The following is a 17,722-nucleotide window of genomic DNA, read 5'->3' on the forward strand; positions in this document are numbered from 1 at the left end:
TCGTCCAGATAAATTACAACAGGATAGTTCTGTACACAAAAGATCAGTGCAGTGGAAGATCTTTATCTTTGGTGTAAAGAACAAATTAGGCAATATATGAAGTTTTAAAAATTTTCGTTCAAAAGATTGGAGCGCTAATCGGTCGGAGTTGGCTTTGCAATGCTGATCGGCTGGATTACAGTAATGTGGTGGCTTGGCGACTTTGGCTATAAACAATAGAGTTGCATGATCATTTGTTTACATTTTAAAGCTACTGCTAATGTAATTTATTGTATTTTTTGTTTATTTCGTGAAATATTTCAAATTGCAAAGAATTGTTTTTCGTTTTTAAAGAGTTTTTAGTCATTTTAGTTGAAGAATGTGTTTATTTTACATCGGGAGGGGGGGGGGGATGAGTGATTTTCATTTATTCAGAGAACTGTTTTTACCTTTATCATTTTTTTAAACAATATCCTTTCTATTGTTTTATTCTTTTTCATATGGGGGATGTTGCAACAGGATTTCCCCGTTTGTTCTAGATGTGTAGTTAGTTTTTTACACTTAATACATGAGGACGCTTTTTATCCTTTGAGTATGGCTGAAGGAAAAAACCATCAAGTAAAGAAGAAAAAAGTTAATAAAACAACTGCTCAGTGGGCATTAGATAAATCAAGTTGTAATAAATACAAGCATTCTGACACCAAGCAGCTCAAAATATTTTCTTATTACTTATTTTTTTCAACAAAACGGTTCAAACACTTGATAGTTTATTGAAATTTTTTAACTTTTCAATTTACAAAGTTTGAACAGAACAACGTCTGTCGGGTCCTCTAGTTTTCAATAAAAAGTTAGCCATGAGCGGTGCACTATCTATTAGTGCTGAACCCATATGAATAAATTGTCGAAAGGGAAACCTATGAATATAAATCTCAGCAAGAATTTTAATAAACATATTTGCTACTAACTATGTTAATGTCAAAACAAACTTCTACCAGTTAATAGTTTCAATTTGTATGCATTTATACATAAATTACTGCAATTTTTCTATGTGACTGTTCCTTAGATAGAGTATCCCTTAACCAGAGGTAAACCCTTGGAGGTCCCTATTCAAAGGGACTGGGACCAGAAAAAGTGTCCCTTAATTAGAGGTGTCCCTTAAAGGGAGTACTACTGTATATAGAATTCAGAATAGTGTGAATGTAAATTCTGAAGACTATAGAGCTCCTTCACTTATCTTGCTAGAAATTAAACCCTGGTTAAACAACATAGTTAAACTAAGGAACACATGAATAATAGATAGAAATAGTTTAGTTCTTAGCTATGAATCAAAACTACCCCACTAATAGCTGAACATACCTTAGTAATAGGTGGGAGACGCTTACTCTCCTTATGAACAGCTTCCAAAGTTTCCATCTGCATAGCAACAACACCTATAGCATCAAAATGAGGTTTTTGGATATTTCTAGTATAAACTTAAATATTCAAAACATAAGAAAAAGCACAACACAAAGCTTTTACACTTACAATGGATTAAGCTGAAATTTTATTAACACTTACAATATCAATCAACGCCAACAAGAGGTTTGTCTAGAAACAAGTGAACCTAATTTTTAAAAATGCAACATTGATTCCATTCTAAAAGTTTTTTCTGACAAAATTTGCTCAAAATAAATGTATTTGATCAATATTTATTTAAAAAAAAAAAAAAAAAACTTTTTTTTTAAAGAGTTTAAGATAGATTTTATAGTTAGTTCAAAATTAATTAAGAATTTACATCTAAAAATGGATAATGGGATTGAGATGTCATGGTGATGATCTTTCACTGAATATGATAATTTCTTCAGAAAAACTTGGGGAGCAAGCTAAGGGAGGGGGTATAGATACCTCTCCTCAGCTCATCATAAACTTTATTTTCAACTTAAGAAAAACTACTCTTTGAAATAATTTATTTATATTTGACTTATCTTGATGTTAACAATTTTTTTTTTTTTTTTTTTTTTTTGAGACATTAAACTACTTACATACTTTAAATTGTTTCTATTATTTATTTATTTATTTATTTATTTATTTTTTTCAATCTTTTCTTTTTAATGTTTTAGGGAAAGAGCATTTGAAAGAGGGAGAGGGGAAAAAAAGTCAAGACATATACATTCAAAATAATGTTTGTATCATCATCTTAGCATGGTATAAAGTTTCAGAATCAGGAATTGATTAAAGAGCCAATGATGTATTTATTTTTAAAGACTAAAATATATATATATATTAACATTAGAAAAAAAAAATCAAAATATTTTTACAACAATAAAAATAAAATATTTTTTAAAAAGTTTTGTCACTAACCAGGAATCATTTGATGAAGAGCTTTTATATGAGTCTCAGTGACACCACTATCAGTGCAAACTTTGTCAACAAATCTGGATACAAATTTTATTACATTTGCCCCTACTTCAGAATTGTCTTCCTCAAATCCACTTTCAGCATCGGCACTATCAGTTTCAGCCACGCTAAAAATATATACACATTTCTTTTGTATGGTCAGGTACATCAAAATTTAAATATTATAGAACTGCAAATTAAGGGATTCAACTAATTTAATATCAATCATTTCAAAAAAAAATCAAAAACCTTTTATTCTTTTTATTTCAAATTTGGCTCAAATTTTGCTATATATATATATATATATATATAAAAATGGAGTTTGGTAAATTTGTTCCCTAAGATCTCAGAAACTACCCAGTAGATTTGGCTGAAACTTTCACCGTTTGTTCAGTGCGGTACTGGGAAGGTTTATAGACCAGTTCGAAAAAAATCCGATTGATGGTTCCCTTTTTATTCCAATTTTAGTCCCAATTTTCGCAGAAATGCCCCAATATGGGGGTGGAAAAAAACGTGCACATATTAACATTATATGTCCATCGAAAGCGCCAATTTTTCTGCTGAAGATAGCATGTGTTCGAAGTTTCTAAGTTGTATAAAAAACGAGTTATGAGCTTTTTTGTTCCCTGTTCGAAGGCTTTCATCAACCCAAGTCATTATTTAGTGTGTCATCTCAACTCCCAAGAATTGTTGTATTGTTGAATATTTTTGCGTTTCGTCTGACTTTTTGAGGCTTTTCTCAAGTCAAATCTTAAAGCAACGTTTTTCCACAAGATTGGCTAAAAATAAATGGATTTGGCTGATCATTTTACTTTTAAACGGAACTTATGTAATTAATCGTTTATTATTATTATTTATGCTGATTGGACACTTGCTGGCCAGAATTTTTTCAGAAAGATTTCAGTTGCTGATGCATTTGGCAGTTTTTTCCACTGTCACTGTTTTTGAGCCCAAAGACTACGTAATAATGTTTCTCAGCTTTCACCACATAAACAAAATATCGCCAATCAAAGATACTTAAAAAAAATATATATACTGTGTAAAATAATTCAACAACTAAATTAGGCAAATCCATAAACCGCACAAAAACTTCCATTAATTTTTCTTTTTGCACGATTTCAAACAATCGCCAAATTTTACTACTTATTTTGGAAACATTTCGGATGAAACCGTTTGGCGCCTTTTTTTTTTTTGACCAAAAGTATCCCAGCATCTGGCAGCAATATTTCTATAATAAAAATTAGTAAGGAGGGGGAGTATTATCGAAAGTGTCCCAAAATGATTCTCGCAAATTTGGTAAGATTTTAAACCGCACCAAGTGTTCACAAAAATTGAAATTTCCCAAAATAACTAAAGCAACTGTAAGGGGAACACGGGCTGCTACATTTTTTAAAACAGTTCGTACATCAATAGCCATACTGAGAAGGTTTTAGATTAAAAAAAAATAGTACTAACAGATAAATCTTTTTAAACATGTAAATTTTAATTTCATATTTCGGAAATTCTTCAAATTTGTATATGCTTAAATGTCGTGCTTTCGTTTCTAATTGAATACTATTTAGTTCTTTATACTTATTGCTATTTTAGAGTAATGAATAAGGAAGAAGCTTGATTTTTAATCACGTCAAAAAGGTTTGTTTTAAATTCTTTCGCATAAAACAGAAAACAAGGGCAAGTAACTATTGTTTCTCATAATTATTACTGACCCAGGCAACGCCGGGTATTTTTGCTAGTATATATATATATATATATATATAGCTAACTGAACTGGAAAATATATATATATTATTCTTAATACAATATTAGTAGAAAGATGTAAAAGAACTGTGAAAGGTATAATAAAGATACAAATAAAACAAAATTATTACTCATTTTCTAATTGTTTCTCTACATTTTTTTTTTTTTTTTAATTTGTGAAAGTATATATATAGTATTTTGCAGCTAAAAAATATTTTTTTGACTACAGTTCTTTTTCTTCAGCTGAGGGCTGATGTGAGATTTCTGATTTTCTGTTGATACTTAACTTTCTGGGAATTGGTTGAAATCTATTCAGTTTTATACACAGAGTAAATAATTAATTATGGGCATGGCTTTTTTTTTTTTTGAATTGTTGCTGAACAAGCTGTAGCAGTTCTAGTTCATGGAAAAAACTAATTCTCACGGTGTTAGAACTCAGAAATTAGTTTTATACAAGTGAAATTTTTCTTAGTTTTCAACTATGACTGATAGATTTCTTTTTGACATTAATTAGAATACACTGGTTTGACCAGTAATAGTCAAACTTACTTTGTCATGAGCATACTAAAAATTAGTGATGGTCATTAGGGTAGTTCAAAAAAACTTTTTTTCAGCTAGAGTTCAGACACCCCTTAATTTTCTTAGACTTACTAATAGTATTATGCTGTAAAAGTTTTAGCTTCTTATTCAAATTTTAAGACTGTGCTCAATGATCCTCCATTTAACATTAGCGGTAGCATGGAAAATGTCACAAATTTAGAAACATTTAATTTCCACAGCTGTTTTTTTGTAAGTAATTATTTTATTGCAATGTATATGCATAATACTCGTGTATGTTATAATATGTAGCATTGTTTTTTCATTTCAATGTATTTTTTAAGCCCCCTCCCCATACTGATGAACTTTGAGGAGAAGGGGTTGAGCACCCTCTTTCAGTTGAAATAGAAAGCTAAAATTCTTCCAGTGTATTGCTATCCATAAGTCTAAAACTATTGAGGGGTGTCCAGGTATCTAGGACAGGGTTCGTACTCAATTGCAGAAATAAAATGAAGGAGTTTTGGGGGAGTAAAATGAGATTTTGAAGAAGTACTAATGGGCTGTCAGTTAATGATGTTGCACTTTTTTTCAACATATTTGACTCCTTCACCCTTGTCACAAAGTGTCACACTTCACCTAACTCTTCCTCTTGCCACATGTCTTATTTTTTATAAACATATTGTTACAATAACGGTGATGTCACCTTCTCTCTTCCCCTTATCACAATTTCATGAACCTGTCTTCCCCTCAAGGCACATCACTTGTGGATGACCCTTTTTACAATATTATATCTGTGATTTACTAAACAACTGTTTTTTTTTAACACACTCACTTAGTATAGTACATCAACATATGTATTTATAAATATTTAAATAATTACACAACCTGACTTTTGCTGCTGTGAGTGTGGTAGAGGAAGAAACAATAATCATAAAAAAAAACCCAAGAACCATTTAAGCATGTTTTACTTTACTTGTGAAACGTCTTAGTTAACTAATAATATTTTCACCTTCAATTTTTATGACTTCTATATCAATTTGTAAATCACATCTTTATGAAACAAAAAAAAAAAATATATATATATATATATATATATATATATATATATATATACGAAATTATATCAAAATTGTCCTTATACAATCGCCCTTGTGATGAAGTTAATTTGTCGATTGAAATATTTTAGTTATTGTCATAAAAGAAGATTATGTAGTCTTGAACTAAAACAGAAGGAGTTTTGAAGGAGTTAAACCCAAAATGAAGAAGTTTGAAGGGCCCTTCAAAAAAATTTCCTAACTGAAGGAGTATTGGAAGAGTTTTGAAGGAGCGTACAAACCCTGCTAGGTGAAACTTTTTTTTTTTTTTACATGTATTTTTGAACCACCTTAATGGTCATGCAATTAGAATTCAGTTATTTTTAGTTCATTCCGAAAAACAGTATTAACCCATATTAAAACACTTATTTTCTTACAATGTAATCAAATTTTAACTTACCAATTCAAGCAACATTAATATAAAATAAAAATAAAATTGAAATAAAAAATCTCTTTTGAAAGGTTCGTCTGAACAACAGTAACAAAAACTAAAAAATAAATATAATAATTAAAACTATTCTACTGTAGCCAAATTTAGCTTATGTGTATTATCAATTCTAAATAATAATTTTGAGTAGGAAAGGCCAAAAAAATCAATTATGGTCATATGTGCCCATAACTGAATTACTTAATTTTACAAGTTATGGGCACATCAGCTTGAAAGGATCTTCAAGTTTTTTTTTTTAATTAATGGCAAAAATATAGCAATATGATATGATAGAGGGAAAAAGCCAAGGAATGAGCACATACCAATAGAACTGCAATCTGACAAGAAAGAGCAATGTAAGGCTCTTTTTAAAAAAATCTTAAATGCAAAAAAAAAATGTTTTTATCCGACTGTGTGTGCGCGACGCAAAGGAGGGTAATGTGTTTATGAGTCTATGTATGTATGTTTGTTCCTATGTGGCGTTGTACAGGCTAAACCCCTTGGCCGATTTTGATAAATCTTACATCAATCGATTTGTCTTAACCTTGGGAGTGTCACTAAACATATAACAATAATAAAAATTCACTATATCAACAGCCAGTCACCATATTGTCAGTTTGGGATCCTGTCCCACGCTACCTGCATTATACACAGAATGCAACAAATGCAGGTAGCGTTTGGGCAACTAATTGGATTTTCATCTCTAACATTTTGCATTTATTTTTGTCATGATTCAGGGAATGAGTTTCAGTTTTACGACGTCTACTCTCTTGATTGGCTTTTCTAGTTTTGGGAGAAAGATTTGACTGACAACTTTTCCCCGCTGTTTATATAGCTGTTGTTGACTTAAGTTAATAATGAGTAGTTTAGACCACCGCAAGTTACTTAATAGTCCTCACGATATAAACTTTCTCAATAAAATGACAAGATTGCGAAATTTGCCGTCTTATGGTCATAATAACTAAGTCAACGAAAATTAACTAAAAAGGTTAAAATAAAAAACAATTATTAAATAAAAACAAAAAATCCAACTGCATAAAACGCAAAAAAAAAACTAAAAAGAAAAAATATAAGCCCATTAGTTTAGAATTTTATCAAGTATTAATGAATAACTACTCCATTGAAATAGTTTTATAATCAGATAATTAGAAATTGTCCGCATAAGAGAGGTGTCCACATTTGAGGGGTGTCTGTTATGGGCGGTTTTATTGTATTGCATTCGGCAGGGGATCTCAAACTGGAAAATAATGACCATAGGTAAAATATTGTGTTTAGGGATTGCAATACCGGTATCCCTAAAGCAGAATAGTACTACTAAATTTGCAACGCATGTCGCAGAACAGATGCCTGAGCTGCAGAACAATTCTGTTCAAATGTGAGAGGAAAACTCAAACAAATTTTTGCAGAAATTCTACAGATATGAGTGAAATTTCTGCAGAAACCGCGGTGCAGAAAATCTGTAGAATCCGCGGCGCAGAAAATCTGCATAATCCGTGGTGCAGAAAATCTGCAGAAACCGCTGCGTAGAAAATCTGCAGAAACCGCGGTGCAGAAAATCTGCAGATTTTCTACAAATATCTTCCAACTCAAGATAAAATTTTGCAGAAATTCTGCAGATTTCTTAAAATTAGAAGAAAATCTAAAATTCTTGCAAATTACGATAATTTGGCGGAAAGCTCGCGATGTTGAATTCGATAAGTCCTTTATAGGACTCTCCCCAATCAATCTTCATCAATCTTCATCCACTGCAATTTCCGCTACACACGTATGTTTTGGAAACATGCCAACATTGAAGCACGTTCATCGCCGGTAATTGCGTATCTTGTTTGAGATTTCAATTCCTCGACATCCAGAAAATATTTCAATTATTTAGAAAGTTTTAAAGTGTTTTATTATATGCAACCCAAACTCGACTCATTTTATTTATTATTTCAGTAAATCAATTTCTTTATTTAGTAACATTATTTTTATTGATCATAATTGCCATGTAAAATTAACCAAAAAAAAATGTGGTTTGACACCTAGGTTCGGATTTTTATAAAATTTTGTATCTTTGCTCTTTCTATACATTTTAGAAAGCCGTATAAACTATTTTTGAAGAATCTCAATCGGTTTAGGTTTGACACCCTGTTAAATTTTTTTTTTTATTTTTTAGTTTTCATGATCAACTAATTTTCCAAATTCAGTGCTCTTTAATTAGTCATTTGGTTGAAAGCTGTGATGTTTCCGGAAATATATTATTTCCGAAGAAATAAATAGCAACAGTCCGATTAAAAAAAAGGAAAAAAACCTCCCGTATGAAACAATTTTGATTTTTGGCACCCAATTTGTGGAAAATGTCACGTTTTTTTCGCATACAATGCTTGAAGTACCTGCAGAACAATTTTTGTCAAATGATTTTACGTTGCAGAACATCGTAAAATATTCTGCTTTGGGGACCGGTATACTGAATACCGGTATTTTGAGCAATTTTGTAATACCGGTATTTGCTAAGAAAAATACCGGTATTTTCAGTATTAACTGAAAATAAAAAACAGTTTTTAATTCAAGAATTTTCAATTTAACTTATTAAATATCTACTTATATTTTAAATGTACATTTATTTTCCCATGATACAGAACTGAAATCAATCTATTGATGTAAAAATTTAGCTTCAAAAGTATGAACTAATAGAATATCATTAAAACAAAAGAATTTTATGCACCATGTACAGTGAAACCTGTGTAAGTTGACCACTCGCGATGCAGTACTTTGGCGGTGAACTTAGACAGGTGGTCAACTTATAAAGGGCGGGTAATGATTTTTTTTTTTTTTTTTTTGTCATTTCTTGCACCATGTATTCATTTCTTGAGGAATTCACCCCTTAGGGTCATTCCATAGAAATGTCAACCTCAACCTCAGAAATTTTTTTACCACAAAGCCTTAATTGTGACCTATCATTTCATTCAGCATACTTTTCTAGTACATAAATCCAGTAACAGATTGCAAATATTTCATTCGATGTTTTTCTTCTGGCTCTAAACGTGCGAGGTTGTAGAAAAGGCTTAGCATGTGCAAAAAACATGCGTCTACGTTTTCTTGTGTAATGTAAAAAGTTCTGCAAATTTTTAAAATAACTATGTTTATTCTAAATGATTAGATGTTGGCCCAATAAAATTGACTGTTCTTTTTGCATACATTATAAGATAAGTATTTTAATTAGTTTGGTTAGTTCACTGAAAATATTTACGTTACGTTAGTCACGAAAATGTACTATTTTCTGCTTAAAAACTAAACTAGATGATTGAACCAAACAGCACTTTTTATTTTCTTACATCTGTGTCATATCTTCTTAAAAAGTGCAAAATATTTATTTTAATATCAGTAGATATAAAATAATTAGTGTGACTAACGTAACATTTCAGCTGTGACTAACGTAACAGTTTGCATGTGACTACCGAAACATTTTAAAAGTGACTGCTAATATTTAAAACTTATTTAATTTAATGTACATTTTCATAAACAATTTTGAATATGTAGGCATTCTATATTGATTAAAAATATAAAGGGTGAAAAATACCAGTAATATTACATTTTAGACCTTCTGTTTACTTAGAAAAATACTTTTTTAAAGGTCTTTATAAAGATACTTCCAAATTTAAAGAATTATTAAAAAAGAAAAAAGGTGAGTAAAGCAAAATGAGTACTCTACTGAATGTGCATTCAACGCAAGAATCCAAGCTTAAGAATTAAGATAATAGAAATCAAGTCTTAACAAAGAAGAACGTCTCTATTTTTTCGAAAATACATCTCCACCTATTATTAAAATGATGTAACGGCTGCTCGTTGGAAAACATTTGAAGATGTTACATGATACAGTGGCAATAAGCGCTGCTGCCATATATTTCAGAAAATGCAAAAATGATCATTTAGAAATTCAAACATTTGCGGTGATATCTGGAAATAAAATGCATTCTGCAAAAACGTTCAGATATTTTTTTTTTCCAATATTATATTTTAATTCAAAAGAATGCACAACACTATTTGTTCGAGGAATCAGTATAAAAAATAATATGCCACTGAATAGTACTACGGAGTTTCTTATGACGATAACTAGTATATCAGCAGAATACTAGAATTCAGTGAAACTACCAACTTGCAAAAAGTTAATTTTTTAAAAGAGAGATATTTAGGATTTTATTAGCCCAAGAATGATGTTATTCAGTTTGTAAAAGCAGTTTTTTTATTTGTTTATTTTTTTTTTCGCACATTCAAATTTAGTTAAAAGAACTGAATCCTTCCATTCAATTTCTTACACAAATATAGAAAAAAAGTAAAGAAAGAACCATAATACGACACAAAGAAGGTTCCTAAAAAGTGTAAAAGTAATATAAGAGCAAGACATTAATTATAAAAAGTTTTTATATGCATTCATTATTCGATGGTTACGTTAGTCACATTACGTTAGTCACACACAGTTTTTCGGAAAAGTACTATTTAGGGCCAAAAAAGATTCATCTGTAACAAATCTGTAGAACAATTTTGAAAATAGATTGTTTACCTCTTACAAATATATCGGCCAATTTTAAATGTCTGTGTAAGTTTCAGAAAAAATTGCCTCGTAACATAAGCATTGTTTCTCAGGGTTGCAAAAATGTTATGTTAGTCACAATGCCTTTTTTTGGTGAAAAAACACCTGCTAGCGCTTATTTTGCTTCAAATTCTTGGTAGAAATGAAAAATAATTACCTTGTACATTTTAAATCTACATATTAAACCAAAACACGTTTATTTTTACTCCCGGTGTAAGTAAAAAGAGTTTGAAAATCATCTGCGAATGTTACATTAGTCACTATGGAATGACCCCTTACTCTTTCTGTTTAGCTCCACTTTCATTGTTTAACATTATTGAAAGTGAAACAATAATTAAAAATACTATTCAAATACTTTTGTTATTTTCCCTTGTTTTTAACTATAATAGACACTGTTGATTTAGAAATTCCATATATGCCAGCTAATTTTCTCTGGCTTTCTCCATTTTCAATTACTTTTAATATTTCATACTTTTTATTAATCTCAAGTTCCACTAACTTAGTTCAGCTAACTTTTTTTTTGAAGCCTTTTTATGTAAAATTTATAGCACAAAGAGCAACAAGCTCAACTCTCCCAGTTCATAAGGGCAAAAATTAAAATGTTCTATCTCTTGATTCCTTGCACCAGAAACATGTAACTTTACTCATTACTCATTAGTAGGAACAGATCTGTGTACCCGCAGTGCGAGGGCCCCGTGTCCTTAAAGGGGCTAACGGCCCTAGAAATTGATGAAAAAATAGAAAAAAAAACTAGCACTAAGGCTTATCGCTTTTCAAATAGACAGTGCTGGCCACTAGGGAGAGGCCCTACATATTTTGTTGCAGGGGCCCCAAAATGTATAGATCCGGGCCTGCTCTTTTTAGCAGAATTCCTGTGTTGTCACAACGTATTACAACTGAAAGAAAAGACTATGAACTTTTCTACTGACACCTATTTTCATTGAAAAGAGTATGAAAAGCTATCTCAAATAGAACAACAAATGAAAAACAAGTTTGGAGAATAAAGAGCAGCATAAACTTTATGCTGCTTTTTAGTTAGTAAAATGCTAGTATGTCATCAAAGCATTAAAAACATTCTCTGAAAGCTATCAAAAAAAATATTATTATCATTATTATAATAAATAAATAAGTAATAAAATAAAATAATATGCTGAAGAAAGTTAAAAAAATAAACTAAGTGGTCAACTTACAAAGGGTTTTTTGTAATACTCCAGACCATATTTGGTGTACATCAGTGGTCAAGATAGACAGGTGGTCAAGATAGAGAGGTGGTCAAGTTACAGAGGTTTTCCTTCATTATATGAGATAGTGCTAATTCCGTTCCTGACAAAAGCGGTTAACATAGACAGGTGGTCAACTTACAAGGGTGGTCAACTTTACAGGTTTTACTGTATTTATTTTTTCCATTTCCCTGATCGCTCATTTTCCCTTTTGGGAAAGTTAATTTCGAGTGTAATTTATGAATGCCCCCCCCCCTCTTTGTCCGATGAACAATTTATTCAAACCATCAGTTGCAGGAATGCTTTATGGGTCTTTTTCCTTAAATATTTGGAACAACTGTACTAAATTTTGACAAAAACTGTTTCTTGTTGGCATTACAAATGGCAATTTGTTGGCAACAGTATTTGTTTGTTGTGCCGTCTTGCTATTTGGCTTCATACTTGGCAAGATAATATTTAGATATTATATATTGCCTTGAAAATTAGCATAGAGAAAAAGCATAAATATCTTCCACGAATTCAAAGATATTTTCAGATATTTACATAATTATAATTGTAAAGAATTTTGAAACGAAAGCTAAAACGAATAAGAGAAACAAACAAGATCAAATTTAGTCAAGTTTACAGTAAATTTCAAACCAAAGGACTAATAAAAAGTAAACAATAACCCCTCCTGTTCAAGAGAAAATGTTAATATTGGAAAAGTATCGTCTCTCAGGAAAGAAATTTCAACTAGCTTTAAATTAAAAACATAATAGAAATACACACAATATGAAAGAAACACACACACAAAAGGGTTTGCCCAAAAAATGACATGCAACACACCAAATTTTATGAAGATAAAATACTTTTAGGCAATTAAATTAGAGGAGGCATAGCACGCATTGTTAACAGTACCACCGACTTGCGTGAATTCAAAAACAGTAGTTTCAACTGTAGGAAAGTTCAGCACTAAAATGAGTTCCAGGCTTAGAGACAATTCAATAGATGCATTATATCTTTTACTAGTACTGATTTTTTATTATAAGATTTATCCCTTCATTTTCTATTTGTTCACAATACGTTTTCATAATACAATTTTTGTACAAAATTATGAAATGTGGCAACGAAACAATATGTTTTCAAGCATATTTTGAGAAATTTCAAATACCAGTATTCCGGTATCACATTTTAAAAATACCGAATACTGGTATTGAATTTTTGGTCCGGTATTGCAATCCCTAATGGTGTTATTACACAGATTACTTTCACAAACTTCACAAAAATAAACTTTGTATTCTACCAAAACACTTTATTAATAACAAAACCGAAATGTTCGTGTATCTAACTGCAATTATGTTTGAGGTTTCATTTCCGAGCTGATTTCACAAATTCATTCTAAAATTTTATTAATTCTTAGGAAGACAGTACTGATGACTGAGTATTTCATAGGCATGATAATGATAATATACAATGTAATCACAAACTAATGTGACCGCAAATTGAAAATGTATTTGAAAAATAACGTTTTAAACACTGAGACTTCAAATCTGGAATGCCAATTAAAGCTAAACTATACTGTAACAGATATACAATTTAAAACATGCAAAAAATAAAAAATAAAAAATAAAATAAAAATAAAATAAATAAGAGAGAAAGATATTAATATTAGCAAATTACATTAAAAAAAATTGACGAAATGGGGGATAATGACCGTAAGTAAAATATTGTGTTCCCCTCTTCGGTCTGGTCGACCAGTGGCACCAGGGCGTGGCAATGTCTGAAGGCGGCATTACATTAGCTAATTCACTGCTACATAGAAAACGCTTAAAACCGAGTGACCATTGCTTTTTTCCCCTCCTTGACTTATTACAGTGCTTCATATCAGGGTATTATATCAACTCTTAAAGAACATTTAAATTGAAACCATCTGGTTACTCCAGGGGAAAATCTTACTTCACTGTCCCGAAAGGAGGAATGGTCATCAGGTGTAAACAGAGATGAACGGCATAGGATAATTTACTGTTCGGAAGTCGCCGACCTTCCCCCCTCCCTCCTTTTTTTTATGGATTGGAGAGCTCTTTTATCGTAACTGTTGTAAATCTTATAGGGACCGGAAAACCAGAATTTTTATGCAGGCACACTACAGAAGAGATTCTTTTTTCGCTTTGGCTATATTCAACTTAAATGCCGCAAGGCTTCAATATTCAATTTGTCGCTATGCTGAGTTTTTGTACTATACATTTATATTTTGTTTAAAACTATTTTTTTCATGCTAGTTTCGATAGAATTTTACATTCATTGAGGAAAAGAGCGCTGTAAAATGGGGCGCACCGGGATTTGTCCCGGTGGGCCAGCACGGGCCTGAACCTGCCCATTACTGGTTGGATGTCCATAACTAGTCATTTACCCTAGCATAACTAGTCATTTACCCTAGAACAACCCTATAAACTTAAAAACAGATAAATAAATAAACTCTGCTAATGTTTAACACATTAAAGTTGAGAGAAAACTTGTACTTTTATTTTATTGCTTCATTAAGAAACAGGTAAGAAATATTCTTACCTATTAGTTACATTACTGTTGCTGTTACTCTCTCTTTCAAGATCATTTGTACTTTTGGCACTTTTACTCACATCCAATGGCACACGTAACGCAACTATTCTATTCGCATAATGAATAGCTTGGCTATACACAGTAGATTCTTCATTGTTCATCAGTTCCTTCTGTTGTTCTCTGCTTAAATTCGACCATACTCGCATCTGTTAGAAAAACTGCTTTGAAATTGGAAACTAAATTTCAAAAACTCAAAGTGAAAATAAAGTAAAAAATGCTATAAAAATAAAAGTTACACACATAGTTTTAGATTTGGACGTAAACTTTTGAAAGTAATAATTTATCATTTTTAACAACCCATGGACAATTTGTTTTTGATCAATCACATTGCTTATTGTTCTCACACACACACACATTTGATTTTTTTGAATTCCTATATCATTTTATTTTCTCCCTGCCTCCCTTTGCAGCACCACCGTCGACCGGCTTCACGATGCTGCTCCTCTAGCAAAAACAGTCTCCAGGTTGCGTCCATATCCTATACACACACACACCTACTAGAGATTAGTTCGGGCTCATTTTTGAGAGCCTGGGCCCGCCCGAGCCTGAAAATTTGTAACCAAGCCCACCCGATCCCGAGTGATATTGTCTCGGACCAAAATCCGAGCCAGTCCGAGCCCGAAGGAAACTTTCCTGTGTCAGAAAGTGAGCCTTCTACAGTCTGACATGATCTCTCTGTTAATGAAAAATGTTAGGTCAAATGTTCTTTATTAACAGAAGTTTCTAAATTTTCTTAAAATGCTCCACTTCAAATACATTACTGTATGACATACTGCAATAGTAATCGCAAAAGAACACTATAAATAAGCATTAAGTAATTTTTTGGGAGGGGGGAGGGTAAATTTTACATTGATTGAACTGATTTAAATGTTCCTTTCATTTTCCCACAGTAGGAAAATGTTTATTTGCTTTGAATTTGTACGTAGATTGGCGATTGAATATCTGTGCTTGAGCCCGAGTCCGAAACCTATTTTCGGTTCTAAGACCCGAGCCCGATTCGGGCCCAGGCTCTCGGGACGGGCTGAGCCCGTCTCATCTCTAACACCTACACCCACGCATACCTACATACACATACACACACTCATGCCTGCACACAGACACATACATACAAACACCCGTAATTGCAAAAAACATAATTTGAATTCCAGATGTCAAAATTCAAAAGATTTTTTTTTAAATGCATCTTACAAAATTCAGTATGGTCATAATCATGGAATAATTGCACAATACAAACAAGCAATAGAAAGGACAGCATTTTAAAATTGAATCTCATAAAAATGGATGTTTTTAAAATCACAAAATGATTCTTTTTTTGTAATCATCTCAGCATCAACAATATGAATGCCTCAAAGTAACAGTAGGATATTTTACTGCTATTCCTAGAGTTAGATGTCTTACTGCTGCTCCGAGGTGGCGAATGATTTAGCCTAACAAATATTTTTATTGTTCGGAACTCATGTTAGGTCATTTGCATGTACTTTAGAAATGAAATGTATATGGATCTCCCATACCTTTTTGTGAAAAAAAGTTCCTCAAAATGATTGATTTTTTGACAAATTTTTAAAAACATTTTTTTTTTAACTTAGAATACTTTTTATATCATTCTGAACACTGTTAGTTACAAAAAGATTTGCAGTAAAAACCTGTTTTTTTTTTTTTCTTCATTAACAACCTAGGAGTTTTCTTTTAAATAAAATAGAACATAAAACTTTAACTCTGAACATGCATGATTTAAGAAGTGGTAATAATGAATTAAAATGTTTTATATAATGGCTATTTATTCTGTATTTGCATGATCCTGCCAAAAACGGAGGGGGGGGGGACAAGGGAAGAAAGAACGGAAAAGAAAAAAATAATGCAGAGGGAAAAGCCTAGTTTCTCTTCCTCTCAAATTGGGGGAGAACAAGTTATTATTTGGCAAAAGAAAAAAGCTTTTTCAGTTCGTGCACTTACACCTAAGTGCACTTTGTTTCTCCTGTATTAAGTTGCTTACATTGCTACTTGTTGCATGAGATCTACACTACTGTTTTATGTTTTTGTACAACATGCTCTGTTTTAACGCCAATTGTTGTTTTTCAAAGTATTGATTATTTTGCAATGAAAAAAATAGCGATTGTTATTATAGTTTCAAACTGTTTTACTGTAATTATGACCATGCAGTATCAGTCATTGTTTACCACAACATAAATACATATTCTTTAATGACTAGATCACACACTTGAAAAAATTATTAGGAGATCAAAATCATATATCAAAAACACTATCCTATTGATAAATATTATAATACATATTTATATAGTTCAAAAAAAAATCTTTTACTTGTTCAGCAGCAATTTCCAAGGCACTTGGTTCAGGTTGTCTACCCAGGTTAGAAGATCCATTGCTATAAGCATTATAGTTCCTGTTTTCTCCTCGATTCCAGGCAATGCTGATATCCTTGTTCTGAAGAAAGACAAACATAAAAATATTAGGGGCAATGAAGTAACAAAGAACATTTTTTTTTAAATAAAATTATTACCATTGTCCTTTAGCAAAACAAATATAAAATATTTCTAAATGTAAATATACAGTCAAACCTCCCTTAACGGGCACTCCCTGTTAGTGGACAGTTTCTGAATCCCCAGACCCTTGAGATAGGCGTATAACGTATTTCACTCCTCGTTAAACGCACACTCCCGTTAGCGGACAGTAAATCAGCCGAGTTTCATTTTATTTTTCTGTGTTTGGTAAGATTTTGCTCAGTACTTTCCACTCCTTTATGATATCTGAAACTAACTAGTACCCATAAGATCAACACCCCTTTTTCTCCGAAAACAGGAGCCTTTTAAGTCGAAGCTTATGAAAGTTTTTGTTTCCATTTTCATGCACGAAATTCCAGCAAAAAACAAAAGAAAAAAAAAATTCTCCTTTAACACAGTACCTTGCTTAATCAGTTTGCATGGGAGAGGAATTCATTATAAAAAATACTCTCATGCAACTTAACGGTATCTCCCCCCCCCCCCCCCAGATTTGTAGAGACGAGCGTTGGTGCTGCTTTCCCTCCAGACGCTGATGAGAAATCAGCACAGTATTGCCAGATGAAGTAAAAAGTAGCCGATTGGGTTACATTTTGCTACCATCTAAAACAAAAAAGGTGCTGAAAATCAACGACATTGATTCCATTGTGCTTGACTGGTTTTGTTCATCC

General features: G+C 31.7%; 1 protein-coding gene across 1 annotated transcript in view; it reads right to left on the minus strand.

Annotated features, from left to right (window-relative positions):
- Nucleotides 1-1,235: 1,235 nt before the first annotated feature.
- Nucleotides 1,236-17,722, minus strand: part of LOC129216325 (myotubularin-related protein 13-like) — a 60,029-nt gene continuing 43,542 nt past the window's right edge. Inside the window, exons 18-22 of the mRNA XM_054850536.1 lie at nt 16,855-16,977; nt 14,485-14,681; nt 2,320-2,483; nt 1,336-1,409; nt 1,236-1,253 (exon numbers count right to left, since the gene is read on the minus strand). Of these exons, the coding sequence (XP_054706511.1) occupies nt 1,236-1,253; nt 1,336-1,409; nt 2,320-2,483; nt 14,485-14,681; nt 16,855-16,977 (576 nt within the window). The remainder of the gene's footprint in view (nt 1,254-1,335; nt 1,410-2,319; nt 2,484-14,484; nt 14,682-16,854; nt 16,978-17,722) is intronic.

This window comes from Uloborus diversus, chromosome 2 (assembly GCF_026930045.1).
Source record: "Uloborus diversus isolate 005 chromosome 2, Udiv.v.3.1, whole genome shotgun sequence".
NCBI lineage: Eukaryota > Metazoa > Arthropoda > Arachnida > Araneae > Uloboridae > Uloborus > Uloborus diversus.